This window comes from Oncorhynchus clarkii, chromosome 4 (genome assembly GCF_045791955.1).
Source record: "Oncorhynchus clarkii lewisi isolate Uvic-CL-2024 chromosome 4, UVic_Ocla_1.0, whole genome shotgun sequence".
NCBI lineage: Eukaryota > Metazoa > Chordata > Actinopteri > Salmoniformes > Salmonidae > Oncorhynchus > Oncorhynchus clarkii.
In genome coordinates, this window is record NC_092150.1 from 69,329,367 (window position 1) to 69,350,900 (window position 21,534).

General features: G+C 40.3%; 1 protein-coding gene across 2 annotated transcripts; it reads right to left on the reverse strand.

Annotated features, from left to right (window-relative positions):
- Positions 1 to 4,030: 4,030 nt before the first annotated feature.
- Positions 4,031 to 21,528, reverse strand: LOC139407188 (fasciculation and elongation protein zeta-2-like). Of its 2 annotated transcripts, XM_071150738.1 has the most exons (9): positions 21,103 to 21,501; positions 14,640 to 14,748; positions 14,325 to 14,441; positions 14,040 to 14,181; positions 12,174 to 12,439; positions 10,527 to 10,607; positions 8,052 to 8,127; positions 7,783 to 7,848; positions 4,031 to 7,119 (listed from the first exon to the last, which is right to left on the reverse strand). In XM_071150738.1, the coding sequence occupies exons 1-9, from the start codon at positions 21,402 to 21,404 to the stop codon at positions 7,103 to 7,105; spliced, it is 1,176 nt and encodes a 391-aa protein (XP_071006839.1). In that variant the 5' UTR covers positions 21,405 to 21,501; the 3' UTR covers positions 4,031 to 7,102. The 2 variants fall into 2 exon arrangements, with proteins under 2 accessions (XP_071006839.1, XP_071006840.1); XM_071150739.1 differs by lacking the exon at positions 10,527 to 10,607 and having other exon boundaries at positions 21,103 to 21,528.
- Between the last annotated feature and the right edge of the window lie 6 nt (positions 21,529 to 21,534).

The following is a 21,534-nucleotide window of genomic DNA, read 5'->3' on the forward strand; positions in this document are numbered from 1 at the left end:
CCCCCTTTTTTTTTTACACTTCAGCTACTCGCTGTTCATTATCTATGCATAGTCACTTTACCCCTACCTACATGTACAAATTACCTCGACTAACCTGTACCCCTGCACATTGACTCTGTACCGGTGGTACCCCCTGTATATAGCCTCAGTATTGTAATTGTACTATGTTACTTTTTATTTTATACTTTAATTTATTTCGTAAATATTTTCGTAACTCTATTTCTTGAACTGCATTGTTGGTTAAGGGCTTGTAAGTAAGAATTTCACGGTAAGGTAACCTGTTGTATTCGGTGCATGTCCAATACAACCATACATTTGTGTTATTTTTATCAACAGGGGTACACTTCCTATGGAATGCACATTGACACAATCCACATAACACCACTAAAGACTTCAGAGGATTATGACATTTAGAGCAATGTGTGTTTTTGGTCATGAGATTAGTTGAAACACATGAACAAAGTAGAATAAATATGTGTTTATGTGTTGAGTGTGTGTGCATGTCAATTCAGAAATCAGTTGACTATAGCGGAGTCACTTGCCATAGGCCTACGAGAGAGAGGGGGGGGGGGGGGGGTGAATGACCAGCTGATCATACTTCAACTAGTCGTGGCAGCAGTACCTTTTCTTTTGATTAAGATTTTGGCTCCCTTCAGTCACTTGGCTCTCCTGAGAATATGAGCAGTTTCACCACAATAGATCTGGACCGTCTATCGGGGAAGAAATTGCCATTCCTATGTGCCCTCTCCATCTCGGTGAGTTTAGGGCCCAGTTTGGGTTGATCTGCCAAGAGTTTCTTGTGATTCTGTGTTATGCCATGTTTCAGTCTTTACGTCCTCAATTCTTTCGATTAAAATGTTATTGCGTCTTGATTGATTTGAGGTAGTCTCCTTTGAAAGAGTGCTAATCAAGTGTTGTTTGGAAAATTGCGAAATCCTCAGACATGGTTTTGAATGCAGTCTGGCTGGTGACATTCTCGCCCTATAGCTCCACCTCCCACTGCGTACATTCCAAACTGTTTAAATTCCATTACATCCTTAAACAGATAATCAACACTTTTGTTGGTAGAATCCATAAAGAGTTGCAGGAAGGACTTAAAGTTATTTACCTGCAGATCTATTAGATCTTTATAGAATTTGAGTAGTTCATGGAGTGTAGTACTTGATATGTATTCTTCTTCCACATTGAGCTTTGAGGCGTTTTTCTGTCTAGTATTAGCCATGCTACAAGCTTGTTGTCAGCTAAAAATCCCTCTCAAAAACAACCTCCGCCAGATAAATGAAAAACACACACTAGCAACACACACTTGATCACACATGCACCAGTACGATAAACAGACAGAAGGCGGAGGATCCTGGCTACACTTTACTAAACAAGCAGGAGATTATTAACACGGAACCCAAACCGGCTGCGCGCGTGCGCCATCGTGCATAAATGTATTTTGTCCCCCCACACCAAACGCGATCACGACACGCAGGTTAAAATATCAAACCAAACTCTGAACCAATTATATTAATTTGGGGACAGGTCGAAAAGCATTAAACATTTATGGAAATGTAGCTAGCTAGCTTGCACTTGCTAGCTAATTTGTCCTATTTAGCTAGCTTGCTGTTGCTAGCTAATTTGTCCTGGGATATAAACATTGAGTTTTATTTTACCTGAAATGCACAAGATCCTCTACTCCGCTTATTAATCCACACATAATGGTCAACCGAATCGTTTCTAGTCATCACTCCTCCTTCCAGGAGTTTTATTCTCTTGACTTTATATTGTGATGGGCAGCTTTCATAAATTAGGTGTATTACAGCTACTGACCTCTTTAGTCTTTCAGTCACCCCCGTGGGTATAACCAATGAGGAGATGGCACGTGGGTACCTGCTTCTATAAACCAATGAGGAGATGGGAGAGACAGGACTTGCAGAGCGAACTGCGTCACAAATAGAACTGACATCTATTTTAGCCCTTAGCAACGCAGACGCTCATTGGTGCGCACAGCAGTGTGGGTGAAATAATTGAATAATATAGATTTCTAAATTTATTTAGCAATGCTTGCACACGCGACGTGAGCGGTGTGGTCAGCCTGTAACTCGCAAATTAGTGCTGTGGATACACCCGTAAAAGATGCTTTGGAGAGACAGTGGCAGGAGCATTCGCTTACACATGGAATGAGCAGCATAAACGAATAAAGCATTGCATCATATCATCGCATTTGTGGAAAAATTTGCCCTTATATAAATGCATTTAATGTAATTCTACATCATTTTCCATGACCGGAGACTTGGGTTAGAATCTTTTTTCATACCGCACAAATTATGTAAAGGACAGGCTACTTCGACACTGACAAAATGAAAATCTGAACATCAATAAAAACGACCCTGTCTTGAATTCATCAATAGCCTAGGCCTAGGTTTGTGAAGACACATATTGTAGGCTACAATATGAGAAGGAAATTATAGAAATGTCACAGCAGTGGGTTAGTAATAGATGGTCAGTCATGGAAAAAGTACCCAACTGTCATACTTGAGTAAAAGATACCTGAATAGAAAATGACTCTAGTAAAAGTCAACTAGTAAAATACTACTTAAGTAAAAGTATTTGGTTTAAAATATACTTAAGTATAAAAATAAAAGTTAATTGCTATAATATACTTAAGTATCAAAAGTAAAAAATATAATTTTAAATTCCTTATATTAAGCAAATAAGGGGCACACTCAGACATAATTTACAAATGACGCAAGTGTGTTTAGTGAGTCCGCCAGATCAGAGGCCGTCTGACTGAAGTCTGAGATTTCCCATTTCCGAGTTTCAAGTTGTTTTGAACATGGCAGAAGTCATGCTAGATTGATAACATGGCCAATGTATTCAACCTTTTCTGGTCCATGGGTTTGCGTGTGAATGTTTATCCTTTAAAGCTCAGAAAAGAGACCCTTTCAGACATGTTTTAAAGCCAGACTCTGACCACACATCCTCTCCACCTACCTAATAGCAGGCAGGGGAAGCAAAATAGTGATTGCTTTGCAGTTAGCCATCGATTCCTTCCAAACCACTCGTTGAACTTGCGATTTCCGACTTGTGTAATGTTTATGTCCTATGGCCGATGAACACCGATACGTGTTATCTATAATTTCTCTTCAGATAGTACCAAGGATTGAAAAGCATTTGCCAGTAGATTGTCGACGTGATTCATGATGACTGCTTGAGCCTATCACGGCGCAAATAGAGAAGATTACCAATGCCCACCCTTGTATTTTCGCTTGCTGCACCGAGCTAGGCTGAAACACCTGCATTTTGGAGCTGCCTTACTCAAGAAAGAGATCATGTTTGTATGCAGCTTTATTCATTCAATTAATATATCTATATATATTTTACACTGTTTGCAAACTGATGTGACACGAATTAATACCAAATCAACATGAAAAACAGGCAAAAAGAAAATGGTCATATATATTTTTAAGCTCTGCCCCACCTGCCCTGAATGACAGGTCGCCACTGCTTAGAACTATTCCTCTATGACTGCAACGTTGTGCAGTTTGGTTTTTACTGCTTCTTCACATCGAACTGATAAATGACTCACTTCAGATTGTCTAAGAAAATTACTTTTCTTGGGAGCCAGACTGACATAATTCTGGGACAGATGCATGAGTGCTTCCATGAAATAGGACTCCCGAGGAGGTAGAGGGCTGATGGAGAGAAGAGCTGCCCGTTAGTTACACTGAGAGAATAACATTTCATTTTTTCAATTAACAGTATTAAGGCATCCATTTATATTCAGATTTGTTCTTATAGCTACACTGACCTAACATAGAAAGAGAAGAGTATGCCATTTTAATTTTATATAAAACATATTTGTACATTGACTTGCTGTTGCTCTGCATGTAAGAATGCCTTTTGATAGGTTTCTGCACATTTTCTGTTTACAGATTGCATCTATTAAAAGTGTGGACCAATGTATTTTGATAGTAACTTTAAGTAGAGTAAAAAGGTGATTTAATACCAATTATTGATCATCATGGATGCACTTACAAACCAATAGTATGACACCAAAGTAAACATTATTTTATTTGAAATGAGTTCCAATGTAATTCTGGCACAAAACGTTTGTACCACTACAGTCGATATGGTTACAAAACAAACATTTACTGAATAAATGAATGTACTTTAGTACCTCATGACAACAAGACAAGTAAACATAAAAACCCAAAATGGGGGAAGAAGTATATTGCATTAAAAATAAAAGAGTAGATTCTATTATACAAAAGTTCTGGCATTTACAAAGGCAGCCTTATTTGTTGCTTGTGTCTATATAAATATAAATCTCTAGATAAAGCGTGGATATACGCTGATATGGTCCCTCTATTTTAGCAGACATGCGACGAGGGGTGGGGCTTCAGCCTGAGTCGATAACCTTCTCTGATCTCCGTGACAACCCCATGCCGCTCCAAGACAACCAGAATAATACTAGTTCTCAACTCGACTAGTTTCAAGGAGTCCAAACCCCACCCAAGCTAGTATACATTTCAGTTCAGCTTAACTTTCTTATTACAATGTGGTTCAATGCTAAGGATCCCTTTAGTGTGACCTTAATCCTTATCATTCATTTTATTTACTTGAAGTAAACGTAGATAAAGTGCATGCAGCACATGCTTGGGGTTCTGAATGATTCTGAAGCTTGCTACAGTTGAAAGATAGCTACATATGATTCTGTACAGTACGTAGAGGTCTACTGGCTTCCCTTACTAAAGAAAGATGCCTTCTGAGACCCTCAACTAAAACCCAACATCTCTTCATAACATACACAATGATACAGGGAAGAGAGAGCTTCCGTAAGACTCAATGATTCCTGCCAACTACACCAGACTTCTACTAGTGAGGACTGGCACTACCATTGACTTACAGCGACCCACCTGGGATATCTAGTTGCTGTCTATAGGTGTCAGGCTGCCTTGATACAGAGCTATCGCAAGCTGATGCTACAACGTCCACTTAGCTAGGTACTAGCCTATACTTGTCTGAAACCTTATCACTGATGTTACTATATTACTACTCAGGCCTAGGACAGACAAAAACTACTAAATGGCTACTCAAGCTATAGGATGATGGGCTTGCTAATGCTTCAACATTATCCCCAAGCATGGCGTAACAACATCTACACTCTTCTTCCTAACACGATCCATAATGCTGTACTTCTGTGGACAGGCTGGCTGCTGTAGAACCGATGCTCTGGGTGTACCTGAGAGTAGTGATAGACCAGACCTGATGGGCTTGTGTGTTATTGTAATTATTGTGCACTGAGCTTAGTTACTGCTGATGATTTGACAGGATTGTACAGAGGTGATATTATAGACAGTGCTGAAGGTTAGTGGTTGTGGATGTAGACAATGGGTTTTTGAAATATTTATGTTTGAAAAATCTCTCCTGCTTTTGTACAGAAACCTCTCTACATCCTTTAAATTGTCTACATAAGTACATGCAACGATTTGGTGATCTACAACTGTTGCTACGTCTACTAGACAAGACAAGATAACATGTCATCACTAGATCCCCAACATTTACACAACATCAAAGAGTTATTAGTTCTAAACACAACATGGCAGGATCAACTCACAGCAATTTAACCATTATTTTACATTATAATATTATTGCTGTAACCCTTCACTTACTGTACTTTATAGAGGAGGTATGAGGCAAGTATACAGGGTGATGTCATGTGACATCCCTAGGAGGGGTCAGAGGTTGACGGCTAGTGTTTACATAACAATGGTGATGTCATAATAAGTGGCCACACACTGCTGGCAGTAAAAAGTCCCTCATCTCTCTAAAACTACAGAAAAATAAAAAGCTGTACAAGTTTGTTCTTTGTTACCTTCTTACTAACTTCTGTCATTATTTTTCCCTTTTTTGAGAAGTTATCACTTAAAAAAAAAAAAGTTCCATCTGTGCAATTTCACATTGTAGTATACAAACAATGCTTTATAATATTTGACCGATGTAGCTCCCTAATCCTATGTAGCAGCATGCAAAGACGTGCACAACCTTTAAGGGGATTTATGAAACATAAAACCTAAGAGATGGTGAAAACAAGGCTTCTGAACCCAACTAATCCCATGGTCTGTCAATCATTAATTGCTCTGAACCAATAGCTCTCTGATAAAGTGGCGAGCTCCCATTGGACTGATCCCGCCCTAGTTAGACTGGTTCAAGCCTTATTTTCCCACCCCTCCTATATATACACACATACAGAGGGAATTAGCCAGTTTAACAGAGAAAAGCTGCATCCCAATTATCAAGTGACTTCTTCTCCTTGTCTCCTCACCCTAACCTTTAATGATGTGAAAAGGCAGGCAGGTGAATGTAGAGGAATTTGTTTTCCATCTCCAGTTCCTTCACATCAGTGCAAACGGAGGATAGAAGATGAGAACAGCAAGCCACTTTAGACAATGGAGAGTAATACTGCTAACATGCAGAGAAGACATTAAAACGAATGTGAGATATTAGCATTACAACATTAAAAAAACATTTAAGATTACACGTAAAAGGTGAGAAGATTATAAGGTAAAACAGGCATTAAAATGTGAATCTCAAAAGGTTGCGGGAAAAGTTGTTGTGGAGAAAATAAATACTCCATCAGGAAGAGTCCACCTTATTAGGGGGGTGGGTGACTCCTTCCATTGGTATGTTCAATAACCAGCCTTTTGGGGGCTCTAAGAGCGGCAAATTTGTTTCATGGGACCCCTCTTGATGACAGTCAGAAAAATGCATGTTTTAAAGATAATTTCCTGTAGTTCTACACATTTTGCCATGGGGCAGAGAGAACATTTAGCAATTTTCTACGAAAAATTCATGCAATTCTAGTCCTGCCATGGGGCAGAGAGACATTATTGCATTTCTACCCATTTTACCATGGGGTGAATAATTTCCTACAATTCATCACATTTTACCATGGCTTATGCCATGTTATTGATATCTGAGTGAGAGTGACTAACAAAATCAATGAGGCCCCCCTGGAGGTCAGGGACAGTAAGTTGAGTTCCTAAAAAATAAAAAGTGCTTATGCCTTGAGTGTGTTCAGAGTGTTGTAGAACAGGTGGCTCCTCCACTGGGTTTATGTGGGACACAGCACTGTAGGGACAAGAAGAACACCCAGAAAACAGCTGTCAACCTAAAATGATCTACCACATGGAAGAGAGCAATTAAGAACGGATGGGAGGGTGAGCAAGAGCGTGTGTGTGAGTAGGAGGAGGGTGTGTGTAAGATAGAGGGTAAGTAAAGTAAGTACACCATAATCACAATCAGCACAGGTACACTACACTACAGCACAGAGCCAGGGAAGGGGGCTGTCTCGGAGGTGTGTGAGAGCGGGCTCTCCACACATTGCGTGTGTGCGTTTCCTGTATGCATGTCATTGTGTGTGTGTGGCTCACAAACCTCCACCTTTCTCATACTAGAACTAGCGACAGAGCAGCGCAGCAGAGGCGAGAAACAAGGAGGGTAAAGGTCAAGATGAAAGGCTCCGAAAAACCCTGCAGGCCTTCAGTGAACAAAGAACACATTGGAAGTAGACCCTCCTAATAACATGTGTCCTAACAGGACCCTTGTGTCCTGCAGCATCTTTCTCAGGCACTAGGTCATAGTGAGACTGTCAATCTAGACAAAAGCTCTGTTTTGAATGGGAGCAATGTTTCCTCAAAGTAATTGAGTATCTTTGAGAATGTACACCTTGTGTGGTAATGTGTGGTGTTTTGAACGGGAGTAAGAGTTTTGAAACTGGTAGGGAGGGAGTACCTTTGAGAATGTAGTCTGTTAGGAGGCTGGGTACCTTCTCACTGTCCTCCCGCATGGCATGCAGAACTGCATGGAGGGAAGAGCAAAAAATCAAAAAATTAAAAAAGATTTGGGATGAGTTACTATCATGGTCATAATAGGACATTTCGGTCTTCACATTACAGCTTTCATCGGTTGGCCTACAGTGACTTAAAAAGTTAACAGACAAAGTGTGTTTTGTAAAATAAATAATACAAGGTTGTAATAAACAGGAACATGTCAGTACTCACTCTTGGTGAGGATCTGAAGGTCTTCCACAGAGGGGGAGCCAGAGTTCTTCTCATAGGGAATAACTGTGGTCAGATACTGAGAGCGAGAAACACACGTCACAACCACAGAATGAGGAGAGAGAGAACACGACACAGGAGAGAGGGAAGGCAAAGGATGGAGGAGGATAAAAAAAAAGACAAAAATGTTGAACAGAAAGAAAAAGAAAAACTGCACCATGATAAAAGAGAAAGTTAAGAATTTTGATGCAAAACTCGTCTGTAGTTCTGCCTGCTTGAACGACAAATAGCTCAGATACACATAAAAACATGAAATGACCCCGGGATTCGATAGAGCGTCACTCAGTGATGCACAAATACGATATAACATTCAACATGGGTGAATCTTAACTTTCAACTGGAACAACCAGCATTTTAACTACTTTGCAGACAACCATAATATCCATAAAACATAAAATTCCCAGTTTACGCTACAAAATCAACTTAAAGAGGTTTTAAAAAGAGGTTAGATTTGACTCTATGACAATTCTATGACAGAGTAAGGCAATGTTGGCAGAATAGATGGATGCATATCAATGTATGAATAATATAATTCACCAATATTTTTCTTGGTAGTCCAACAAATATTGCTCTCAGATTGTAAAATCACAGCTGGCCTGGTACATTGTTTGTTGTCTCCAGCCATTTGGGATGCGCTGTTTCAGTTTCAATTACTCAATATAGTAATGAACGTGCAGGGACGAGACAGACAGGCAGATTTTCTCGGCCAGTCGGAATCATGAATCAGCTGGCATAATTTGTATGGATATATACAAAGAAATGTAAATTGAAAAAAGGTCAAAGTTTGCAGTCTGAAAAAATTGAAAAAATGCAGCAAGTTTGCAGTCTTTCCAGTTTCAGTTTGAAGTGACTCTGTTAGCTGTGTTGTTGGCTAGCTCCCCTGAACAACAGTTTCCTGGTGAGAGAGCACATTCTCCATACCAGGCGAAATCACGCCTCATTAGCTCATTGTTACGCATGTATCCAAATAAATGTCACTGGAAAACAGCTTAAACAAATGCAGCTACATTGCTGTTATTCTGGCTGCACTTTTTGACACGATCGTAAGTTACCTGTAGTTGGCTAGCTAGCTAGCAAGCAAGGGATAACATTTACAAGCACCGACTGGGTCGCGTCCATAGATACAGAACAGAAAGACTGAATGACTGGGTCACGTCTCTGGAAACCGAACCGATAGAGCGAACGACCAGCCGGCTTGGGTAGCAACCCTAGATTTGTGTCGGGACTATATCTTGTGGAAGGATGAAATAGTATAAATAAATTAATCAAAATAAAGTTAATCAAGTTATTTGAATATGTTGGTAATCCGATGTATAAAAGTGATAACACCCTCGAAGCCGGTGTTTGGAGGATATATTGGCAGTTTTCTGCCCCCGACTTGTCTCGGACCTAACACACGTACCAATATATCCTCCAAACACCGGCTTCTAGGGCATTGTCACTTAAGTCTTTTTTTTTTTACGGCGTGCGGCTGGGATCTTTCATCTCAGCACTTTACATGTATATCTCTGTTCAGTGTATGTTTGCCTACGGAATGTAATTTATGTCAGTAGATTTTCTGTATTCCTCAGAGGGGACACTAATTCAGAGAAGTTTAGGCAGCTAGACAAATTCCCTAAATTTGCCGTTGTTCCCCTGTTAATGAAGTGTTCAAGCAATGTCAGTTGAGTTGAATCAAAAGATGACAGCACATATTGATCATTGACATAAATGCAGAGGCCCGTTCTATTCATTCTATTTATATGGCAGCACATGCGATCAGGCGCAAAGGAGGGGAGAAAATGTGCTATTCAAACGGTTATTATTACGCTGGCCAATTATAGTCATCCAAAATTCCATGACTGTCACAATCCTAAACCTTTACCATCACCCTTTGTATGAATTGTTGGAAGTCAAGAAACTGATTATTTGAGAGTGAGAGAGTCATTGGTCGACTCCGAGCCAATAATGAGTGAAAGTAAGTTGTGATTGGTTGGTGTGTGGCTGTAGGTGAGGTTTAAGGCCATTGGTTGGTTTTAGCTTGGTGGGAGACAACTGGGCATTAGTAATAGGAGGATGCTTGTTTGCAGGAAATAAGGAGTGCACACTACTGGATGATTCAGCATCCAGTTACAGCCAATCTCAAGGCTAAATGCTCAGTCAACAAGACAGGAAAAGGATAAGGGAAGAAAATAACAAGTCATAAAAAGAGAAGGATATGAAAGCTGAGAAGGAGAGCTGCTTAATTTGTGTTTGATGGACAGAGAGAATGAGCCACAGGATGAGAGAGCAGAAAGGAGGGCTTGAGTTAAATTGAAAATGAAAGATGGTAAAATAAAGAGGACATGTGGTAAACACAGCAGCGGCAAAAGCTGTAGAGAAAAGAACTGTAATGAAAAATGTCAAAAAAGATGAGGATAGCTAGAGAGAGAGGGGCACCTGTTTGTCCCCTCCTGTGATGCCGAAAGTTTGACGGAGGCCGTTCTGAATGACAGTGGACAGCCCTTCCATAGTGAAGAGCTAGAGGAAGGGAGAGGAGGGAGAGAACGCAAGAGAGATAAAACTACCAGAGAAAGAATGAGAAACCCTCCAAAAAGACATGAGAGCTCTAGAGAGCATGAGAATAAGAAGAGGGGTATAGAACTGGATTCAACCTGCCATCCGAAAAGGACAAATTATCCGCACGGAAGTCCAACAGTTCAGATTGGACAAAAACAATGGCAAGGTGAATTCAGACCTACAGGGTCGTTTATTTTACTGTCCAGTTTTCAGCTGGTATTTACAAAGACATATAACAAAGCCCAATAATTACAATGTAATGATGTAAATAAATACATTTTCACTATGTAAATAGTAGGCTAATAGTGGACTGTAGAATAAAGCAGAAGGAGAGACAGAAAGAGAGTCCCAACAGGGTCTGCAGGGTGAGTGCAGAAGTTAGTACAGGACTACTGCAGGGTGTTGTTTTGCACTTCCAGGCATGTCTCTCATGCATTTCTTCTGTTTCCAGTGCATGCATCTAACCTGGTTTGTGCCTGTATAAATGGGCGTGTGCACAATACACTAACAGTGGGGTAGAAAATGATTGACACCCTTGATAAAGATGAGCATTAATGACCATTTAAAATAAATAAGTACTGAACTATATTGTATGCTCAAAAAATGTGGGAAATTATGTTATTTTATACTAATACAATTGCTCAGAGAAAGATTTTGTTTAGCAAGTCAATATTTTTCCTGAAAAACGTAGGGGTCAAAATGATTGACCACCCAAAGATTCTTATAAAGTAGTCCAAAGTTTAGTATTTGGTTCCATATTCCTAGCAAACAACGACTACATCAAGCTTGTAACTCTACAGACTTGTTGGATGCATTTGCAGTTTGTTTTGGGTTTATTTTATTCTGATTATTTTGAGCCCAATAGAAATTAATGGTAAATAGACATGCTAAGATATCATTATCATTAATGATTCATTCAGGATTATGGGTAATCATGGTAGCATCTACATTAATGTAGAGGTGTTTAGAAACATATACTATTCTTATTTACAATACAATTGACTCCAAAATGACACAATACCTTATTTACCATTAATTTAGGGGCGGCAGGTAGCCTCGTGGTTAGAGCGTTGGACTAGTAACCGAAAGGTTGCAAGATTGAATCCCCGAGCTGACAAGGTACTGTTCCTAGGCCATCATTGAAAATAAGAATTTGTTCTTAACTGACTTGCTTAGTTAAATAAAGTTCAAATATTGATGTAGTCATTGTGTGATAGAAATATGGAACCAAATACTAAACTTGTGACTACTTTATTTAGTCTTTGGGGGGTCATTTTGACCACTACATTTGAGTTTAAAAATTATGACTTGTTAAACAAAATCTACTTCTCTGAGCAAATGTATTAGCTCAGTACTTGCATTGTTTATTTTATACAGTCAGTACTGCTCATCTTAATTAAGGGTGTCAGTAATTTCAGACCCCACTGTATCAAGGCACGTATGTGCATCACAACGTGTTTATATGCATTTCAAATCATACAATACTATGTGTACGAATCTGTGTCTATCGGTGCCCATCTCGCTCACCGTCCCAGGGACATGTGTCCTGTCTGCCCTCTGAGCGCTGCCTGTGGGCCTGATCTTCTTCTTCTTGCGGAGCAGCTCACGGTGCTCCTTCTGCCGATTCTGCACATCGATGAGCAGTGAGATGAAGCTGTTCTTCACCTCCTTCTCAAAGTCCAGCTCGTCCCTCAGGGCCAGGGCCTGGATCAGCTCCTCACTGTAGCGCCTGATGGCCGTCTCCACCTCCTCCAAGGCCTCGCTCAGCTCTGAGACTGAAAGACGACGCAAGCCTGGGAGGAGGTAGGGATTAGAACATAAACATACTAACACATACTTATATAGAGCTTGACAAATTCCATGAACACATGGCAGGATAACACATCACATACTAACACATACTTACATGGTCAGTCCCAAACGTTTGCATTACAGCTTGATATGTTTTGCATTTAAAGTTACATAACAAGTAAGCAGTAATTGCTGTCCAGTTGTATGTAGTGTCTATTATGTAACAATGCTACTGTGACCCTGTATCTGAATTCCAGTTGTATATACACTAAAAATACAAAACATTTAAGAACACTTGCTCTTTCCCTGACAGACTGACTAGGTGAATCCAGGTGAAAGCTATGATCCCTATATCCTTCCTGTTTGGTCATGTCCGGGGGTATCATCGGATGGGGCCACAGTGTCTCCTGACCCCTCCTGTCTCAGCCTCCAGTATTTATGCTGCAGTAGTTTGTGTGTCGGTGGGCTAGGGTCAGTTTGTTATATCTGGAGTACTTCTCCTGTCTTATCCGGTGTCCTGTGAGAATTTAAGTATGCTCGCTCTAATTCTCTTTCTCTCCTTCTTTCTTTCTCTCGTAGGACCTGAGCCCTAGGACCATGCCTCAGGACTACCTGGCATGATGACTCCTTGCTGTCCCCAGTCCAACTGTCCGTGCTGCTGCTCCAGTTTCAACTGTTCTGCCTGCGGCTATGGAACCCTGACCTGTTCACCGGGCGTGCTACCTGTCCCAGACCAGCTGTTTTCAACTCTCTAGAGACAGCAGGAGCGGTAGAGATACTCTTAATGATCGGCTATGAAAAGCCAACTGACATTTACTCCTGAGGTGCTGACTTGCTGCACCCTTGACAACTACTGTGATTATTATTATTTGACCATGCTGGTTATTTATGAACATTTGAACATCCTGGTCATGTTCTGTTATAATCTCCACCAGGCACAGCCAGAAGAGGACTGGCCACCCCTCATAGCCTGGCTCCTCTCTAGGTTTCTTCCTAGGTATTGGCCTTTCTAGGGAGTTTTTCCTAGCCACCGTGCTTCTACACCTGCATTGCTTGCTATTTGGGGTTTTAGGCTGGGTTTCGGTACAGCACTTTGAGATATCAGCTGATGTAAGAAGGACTATATAAATACATTTGATTTTGATTTGATCCCTTATTGATGTCACCTGCTAAATACACTTCAATCAGTGTAGATGAAGGGGAGGAGACACGTTAAAGAAGGATGTTTAAGCCTTGAGACATGGATTGTGTATGTGTGCCATTCAGAGGGTGAACGGACAAGACAAAATACATAAGTGCCTTTGAATGGGTATGGTAGCAGGTGCCAGTCACACCGGGTTGTGTCAAGAACTGCAACACTGCTGCGTTTTTTGTGCTCAACAGTTTCCTGTGTATATCAAGAACGGCCCACCACCCAAAAGACATACAGCCAACTTGACAACTGTGGGAAGCATTGGAGTCAACATGGGCCAGCATCCCTTTTTGAACTTAAAGTTTGGTATACTCAGTATATATGTATGGGATGGGGTTGTGTAATACAGCTGCAGGGAGCTGTTTATACTTGAGCTGTTAGTGATTTGATGCGAGTTAGGAGTCACTCACGGTCCTCATAGCTGGTGTTGGAGCTGGAATGTTTGAGGTTGCTGAGATCTTGGGAGAGCATGGACAGGTCTGACTGGGACGGGCTCTCATCATCCTCTGGGTCTGGAGACTCCTGCATCATCTCCTCAATCTCCTCGATCACCTGCAACACACACACACATAGCTTGTGTTAAGAGTGTGGCTTTGTAAGTAGTAGAGTGTGGTGAATTTGAGACGTGATAGAAAGAGAGCGAGTGTGTATGTGTGTGTTGTCTATCAAGTGTGTGTGTGTGTGTGTGTGTGTACCTGTTCGGCAGTGAAGAGCGGCTCATCGTTGATGCAGGACACAATAATGGAGTGCATGTCCATCTGTTCCCTCAGCTCCTCATCATCAGACAGGTCCAGAGGCATGTTGTCCAGCTTCTGTCCATCAGAGGAAGAGAGAGAGAAGAGGGCGAGAAGAGGGACAAAGAGAGAGATAGGGAGGGAGAGAGCAAAAAGGGAGATGAGAGTCAGCTTGGCTGAGCTAATGAACAGGTGTGCTGAGCGGGGGAATGTGTACAGTGTGGAGGTGCAGACCATGTGTGTAAGTGTTTGCCTGTGGGTGTGTGTGTGTCTTACCCCCTGCTTGCAGAGGTTGAGTGTGGGGAGATGCAGGGAGCGAATGTGAGATGTCTTCCAGTCCACTGGCATCACGTTGCCATAGTTATCTGTCAGAGCATTCCACACCCTGAGGGGGAGAACGAGAGAAAGAACGTGGAAGAGAAATAGTGAGAGGAATGAAGAGAAAGGGGATGAGAAAGGAGAGAAAAAGAAGGAAGACAGAAAATGTTACACTGCACTTGAAACATTTCCCCAGTGACACAGCATTAGTTGGCAGTAGTGTGTCATCCTCTTTCCTCACCACCCACACACACCCCTCTGTCCCTGACGCAGCTCTCCTCTGCCTGATAAGAGAGCAGGAATCTAGCATTTTAATAGCCTAGACATTTTATGCCAAATGTATTTTTTATGTCAATTCTCTCTCAAAAGGGCTTTGCGCTATACTATAGGAAATACAGAATACATTTTGTACATAGATCCCACTACACAATAGGAGTGAACATGTGTAATGTGAGGATGAGTGTGTGTGTCTGACCAGGACTGCTGCGAGCGATGTGAGGATGGGCACTGTGAACCCAAGTGTCAGAAAGGTTTTGCATCAGAGAGTTTGTCACACACGTGTTTTTCATATAACTCCAGTCTCTCCATCCCTCTCTTACTAACAAAGCATCATTATCATCAACAACACACAGTTCAAGGACAGGTTCTCTAAATTGGGCAATGCTGGCAGGAAATGCTTTGGCCCTGCGGCTGTCACCCTGTGATTCAGGCATTACTATATTTTTAGGCCATCAACAACAGACACGCACGCACACATGCAAGCCCTGCATAAACAAGAACAAGCACACAAAAGCCTCTATGTGGCCAGTGGCTCTCTGTTTATCTCCATGGGTAGTCCTACGCCAAGGAAAGTTGATCATGAAACTTTTCCCTAAAGCACATCGATATATGAACACACACACATTACTTCCTGTCTCCATGTCATCCTCGCTGTGCGTCTCTGCTTGGAGGTAGGTCATCAGCCAGCTACAGTAGAGCTTGTTAGTAGGCAAGGCACGTCCTCCAAAAAGGGCAGTCACTCATGAAAGGACTCCGCTGCCCTCAGTGCACTGCTCTTTCAGCCCTGCTAAGGCTTCTCTCCAAACTACCCCCTCCACCTTCCTCTCACCATCCTGAGCTCATTTTCCCCAAGATTATTTGGATGTGACTCAAGAGCAACTGAAGCAACATAGAAGACTGTCCATTTCAACTGACAATCTTTGTGTGTGCATCTGACTCTGACTCTGAGTGTGTGTGTGTGTGTTGAGCGATTAAGCTATGCTTTTTTTTTTTAAGTTGTTTGTGCGGTTTGTTCTTCAGCTGCCCGAAATGTGAGAGAAAATATCCACAGGAACGTATTGTTTACCACTTGGTAGGAGGGACATCCCAGCTTCATTTCATTCGCTCTTCCGACTGCCCAACTCCTGGCGGAACCCTACATCACAGCCACTGACATCGTTACATCGTAGCACAGCAGGAGAGTGGTTTCATCACGGTAGCACATTGAGGTCAATTCATAGCAATTAATCTAAAATAATTAATCGATTTAAAATTTTAAAAAACACTGTCATAGACGGACAAAATTAATATAGATGAAAGGAGAGTTCCTAACAAGTTCAGGAAGACAATAAAGAGCTCTGTGAGACGTTCACAGCGATGGGGGCAGACGTTTTGATCAAGCGAGACCTTCAGAAAAAATGCACATTTATGTATTTTACAGATATAAGGAAGGTGGAATCTTATAGTTAGTCGTGTTTATAATTTCAATATACTATATTTAGAAAGCAAATAAGTCATTTCAAGCCTTATCGATACAGTTTTGTTGAATAGGAAATGCATAATATAAAATGTCATTTTCTTATTTGTATCATACTTGTACTGTGTACTTCAGCTTGTGTCCTCAAAAGTCAGTACACCTCAGCCTTTTATAACATTTTTTTTACCAGAAAGGTGAGATTTTAACCGTCCTGAGTATGCAGCATTACTAGGTATTGTTTATGGCCCTCTCATAATAAATCATTATTTGGGGGATTACATAGATTATATTTTTCATTACAATTAACTGGTTAATGGCTGTGATAGCAAAAAACTGAGGATGGATCAAGAACATTGTAGTTACTCCACAATACCAACCTAATTTACAGAATGAAAAGGAAGTCTGTAGAGAAAAAGAATATTCCAAAACATGCATTCTATTTGCAACAAGGCACTAAAGTAATGCAACAAAAATGTGGCCAAGCAATTACCTTTGCCCTTATTACAAAGTGTTATGTTTGAGGCAAATCCAATACAACACAGAGTACCACTCTCTATATTTTCAAGCATAGTGGTGGCTGCATCATGCTGTGCGTATGCTTTTAATCGTTAAGGACTGGGGAGTTTTTCAGGATACATTTTTTTATGGAATAGAGCTAAGTACAGGAAAAATCCTAGAGGAAAACCTGGTTCAGTCTGCTTTCCACCAGACACTGGGAGATGAATTCACCTTTCAGCAGACCAATAACCTAAAACACAAGGCCAAAACTACACTGGAGTTGCTTAGCAAGAAGACAGTGAATGTTACCAAGTGGCCTATTTACAGCATTGACTTCAATCTACTTGAAAATCTATGGCAACACTTGAAAATGGTTGACAAGCAATGATCAACAACCAATTTGAAAGAGCTTGAAGAATTATGAAAATAATAAATGGGTAAATGTTGCGCAATCCAGGTGTGAAAAGTTTTTTAGAGACTTACCCAGAAAGACTTTTAGCTGTAATTGCTGCCAAAGGTGCTTCTACAAAGTACCGACTCAGGGGTGTGAATACTTATGTAAATTAGATATTTCTGTATTTCATTTTCAATAAACTTTAAAAACATGGTTTCACTTTGTTATTATGGGGTATTATGTGTAGATTGGTAAGAAGAAAAACATGTTTTTAATCCATTTTGGATTCAGACTGTAGTAACAAAATGGTAATCTATGGTCAAGGGGTATGAGTCATTTCTGAAGGCACTGTATATGTTAATGTTAGTTTTATATTGGATGTTCAGTTCTCTCTCTTCAAAGGCTATTGAACCAAGCATGCCATGACAATGAAAAAAATGTTATTTGGATTCAGAATATTAAATGTTCATTGTGAAGGCATGCTTGGTTCAATAGCTATTAACTAGAGAAAACCGAATATCCAATATAAAACTAATTTTATCTTGCTGCGAACAACCAAGCTTGGTCTCATAAGCTAGATGTAACATAGTACATGTAAATCCTGGACACTTAAATTAGTATATGTTATGTTTGGTTACATAACACAGAAGGTTACTTAATAACCCTTTTAGCTAACTCTTCCCCTAACCCAGCTAACGTTAGCCATCTAGCTAACGTTAGCATTACCCACTTAGCCACCTAACTAACGTTAGTAATAACAAATTGTAATTTGTAAAATATAAGTTTTGCACATTTGTAACAGATTGTAGGTTTTGCAAATTCGTAACATAATAATTGTCATTCGTAACATATTATACGAAATGGATGATGGACATCCACATACTAATTGGAGTCTCTCAAATTTACATACAGAATAATAAGAAATGCTCTGAGAGCAGGTTGAAACACACCATCGATCTAAACAGTAGGGTAAACAATACTTTCCTGGAGATATTTTGTCTCAACCAGTAGTTTAAATGTAATTCTATTCAAAATTCTGCCTTCTTGGGTACATTTACACGATTTTTCAGAGATTCGTTTCAGGCTGTATATACCCATTAATTGTGTATTACTGCCAGATTAAATCAGACTAAGCTGAAGTGTGCCCTTTCAAAAACAATTACAAAGATTTACCTCTGTGTACCTCTGTCGAGAGCTTCAAGTTCTTCTGTGTCCAAATCACTAAAGCCTTAAAATGGTCCAAACACACACGCACAGTTGTGAAGAAGGTGTGAAAGCGCCTCTTCCCCCTCAGGAGGTTGAAAAAGTTAGCCATGGGCCCTCAAATCCTCAAAAAGCTCCACATCTTGACTGGCTGCATCACTGCCTGGTATGGTAATAGTACCGCCCTCGATCGCAAGGCGCGGACAGCCCAGTAGATCACTGGGGCCGAGCTCCATGCCATCCAGGATAAAGGTTGGCCGATTCATCGGCCAATTAGGGCCAATTTCAAGTTTTCATAACAATCGGTAACCGGCATATTTGGACGCCGATTACATTGCATTCCACGAGGAACTGTGTGGCAGGCTGACCACCTGTTACGCGAGTGCAGCAAGGAGCCAAGTTAAGTTGCTAGCTAGCATTAAACTTATCTTATAAAAAACAATCAATCTTCACATAATCACTAGTTAACTACACATGGTTTATGATATTACTAGGTTAACCAGCTTGTCCTGCGTTGCATATAATCAATGCGGTGCCTGTTAATTTATCATCGAATCATAGCCTACTTCACCAAACAGGTGATGATTTAACAAAAGCACAATCGTTGCACGAATGTACCTAACCATAAACATCAATGCCTTTCTTAAAATCAATACACAGAAGTATATATTTTTAAACCTGCATATTTAGTTAAAAGAAATTAATGTTAGCAGGCAATATTAACTTGGGAAATTGTGTCACTTCTCTTGCGTTCATTGCACGCAGAGTCAGGGTATAATGCAACAGTTTGGGCCACCTGGCTTGTTGCAAACAATTTGCCAGAATCTTACGTAATTATGACACAACATTGAAGGCTGTGCAATGTAACAGCAATATTTAGACTTAGGGTTTGCCACCAGTTCGATAAAATACAGAAGTATTTTACTGAAAGAATAAATGTTTTGTTTTTGAAATGACAGTTTCCGGATTTGACCATATTAATGACCAAAGGCTCGTATTTCTGTGTTTATTATATTATAATTAAGTCTATGATTTCATATTTGATAGAGCAGTCTCACTGAGCGGTGGTAGGCAGCAGCAGGCTCGTAAGCATTCATTTAAACTTTACTGCGTTTGCCAGCAGCTCTTAGCAATGCTTGAGGCACAGCATTGTTTATGACTTAAAGCCTATCAACTCCTGAGATTAGGCTGTCAATACTAAAGTGCCTACTAGAACATCCAATAGTCAAAGGTATATGAAATACAAAAATGGTATAGAGATAAATAGTTGACGCGTCATAATTCCTATAATTAACTACAACCTAAAACTTCTTAACTGTGAATATTGAAGAACTGTGAATACTGAACCACCAGCTTTCATATTTTCTGAGCAAGGAACTTAAACGTTAGCTTTTTTACAAGGCACATATTGCACTTTTACTTTCTTCTCCAACAATGTGTTTTTTCATTATTTAAACCAAATTGAGCATGTTTCATTATTTATTTGAGACTAAATAGATCTTATGTATTATATTAAGTTAAAATAAATGTATTCATTCAGTATTGTTGTAATTGTCATTATCACACACACACACACACACACACACACACACACACACACACACACACACACGTAAACATATACATACACATATATAAAAAAATATATTTTAAAAAGTAATAAAATCAGCCGATTATTCTGTATCGGCTTTTTTTGGTCCTCCAATAATCGTTATTGGTTGAAAAATCATAATCTGTCGTCAACCTCTAATCCAGGACATCTATATCAGTCGGTATGGCGCTTGAACGGCTTTCATCCCCAATCAACAAGACTGCTAAATAGCTACACAAACTATCGGAGTTAACTTTCTATCTTTATCGACGTTTTAATTTTGCACTGTGTCTATGCACAATCACCAGGGCCCTACACACTCACTCACACATAATATGCACATTAGTCTACACACACGCACCCACTCACATAGAAGCTGCTGCTACTCTGTTTATATCCTATCACCAGTCGTCACCTTATATCATATCCAACTCCATCACGCCAGTATCGCTGACATTGTAAATATGGTATTGAAACTGGGTATGTATATAATGTTAGTATGCTTACTTACTTTTTGCGTTCTTCATATTTCTCGTGTGTTTTTTCTAGTATTACATTGTTATTAATGATTGTATTGTTGAGTTTTGAGTTTGCAAGAAAGTAATGTCACTGTGCATGTGACATGTGAAACTTTAACTATCAAGTTATTTACAAACTTCAATTGGGTAGCTAGCTGCTAGCTAACTTAGCTAGCTACTTTGAAAACACAGCTCAGCTAATGTATTTTAACTAACGTTACCTGCTAACAAACAACAAAACACTTCAGCTTATCTTGAAGGCTCTTCTCTTGAAGTCCTTATTTCCTAAATTATCTTTACAGGTTTACATGCATTCCAAATAACATTGGCTAACTAGCTAACACTAACAACCCTTTTGTAAAATGGCTAGCTAGCAGCAGGTTCACATTAGCAATGGTATGCTAACTAACTAGCTTGAGATTGTAGATAAACTATAAATGCTTAACTGATAAAAAAGTAGTAGCTACAAAATTCACACTCACTCGTCGTCTTTGAGGAAATTATCTTCTGTGATAGGTTTAATAGGGGCTATGTTTTCAGTCTTGGTGTTGTAATTTCGAAAGCAAACTGTCAGCTTCTCATCGAAGTCGTGGACAAGGTCCTCCATTGATGTGAAGCTGCATATATCCCCCGAGAAGCTGTCGAGGTCTGAGAAATCATCCACCAGTCCCGAATCAGCCATGTTCGAGTTCAGCTGGTCCAGTCGGTTCGGCGACCCAGAGGCCGCCTTGAATTCATTGAAATCCTGCCAGTCTTCGTCGAAGTGGGCTAACGGCGCCGCCATGACTGATGCAGGGACTCGGTTCGGCTGCGCAAACCCTGGATGGTATTCTATCCTCCGCGATATGGCAATGATGAACCGGGAGACTAGAATGTGGAAGCTCTCTGACTCTGCCGCTGCTGACGTCACGCGT

Excerpts from the sequence above, each read along its gene's own strand:
- LOC139407188 (XM_071150738.1), bottom strand. The coding sequence starts at position 21,404 with ATGGCGGCGCCGTTAGCCCACTTCGACGAAGACTGGCAGGATTTCAAT. Across the intron at positions 14,182-14,324 it reads CGCTCTTCACTGCCGAACAG|GTGATCGAGGAGATTGAGGA; the intron begins GTACACACACAC and ends TGTGTGTTGCAG. Across the intron at positions 12,440-14,039 it reads CAACACCAGCTATGAGGACC|GCTTGCGTCGTCTTTCAGTC; the intron begins GTGAGTGACTCC and ends ACCTCCTCCCAG.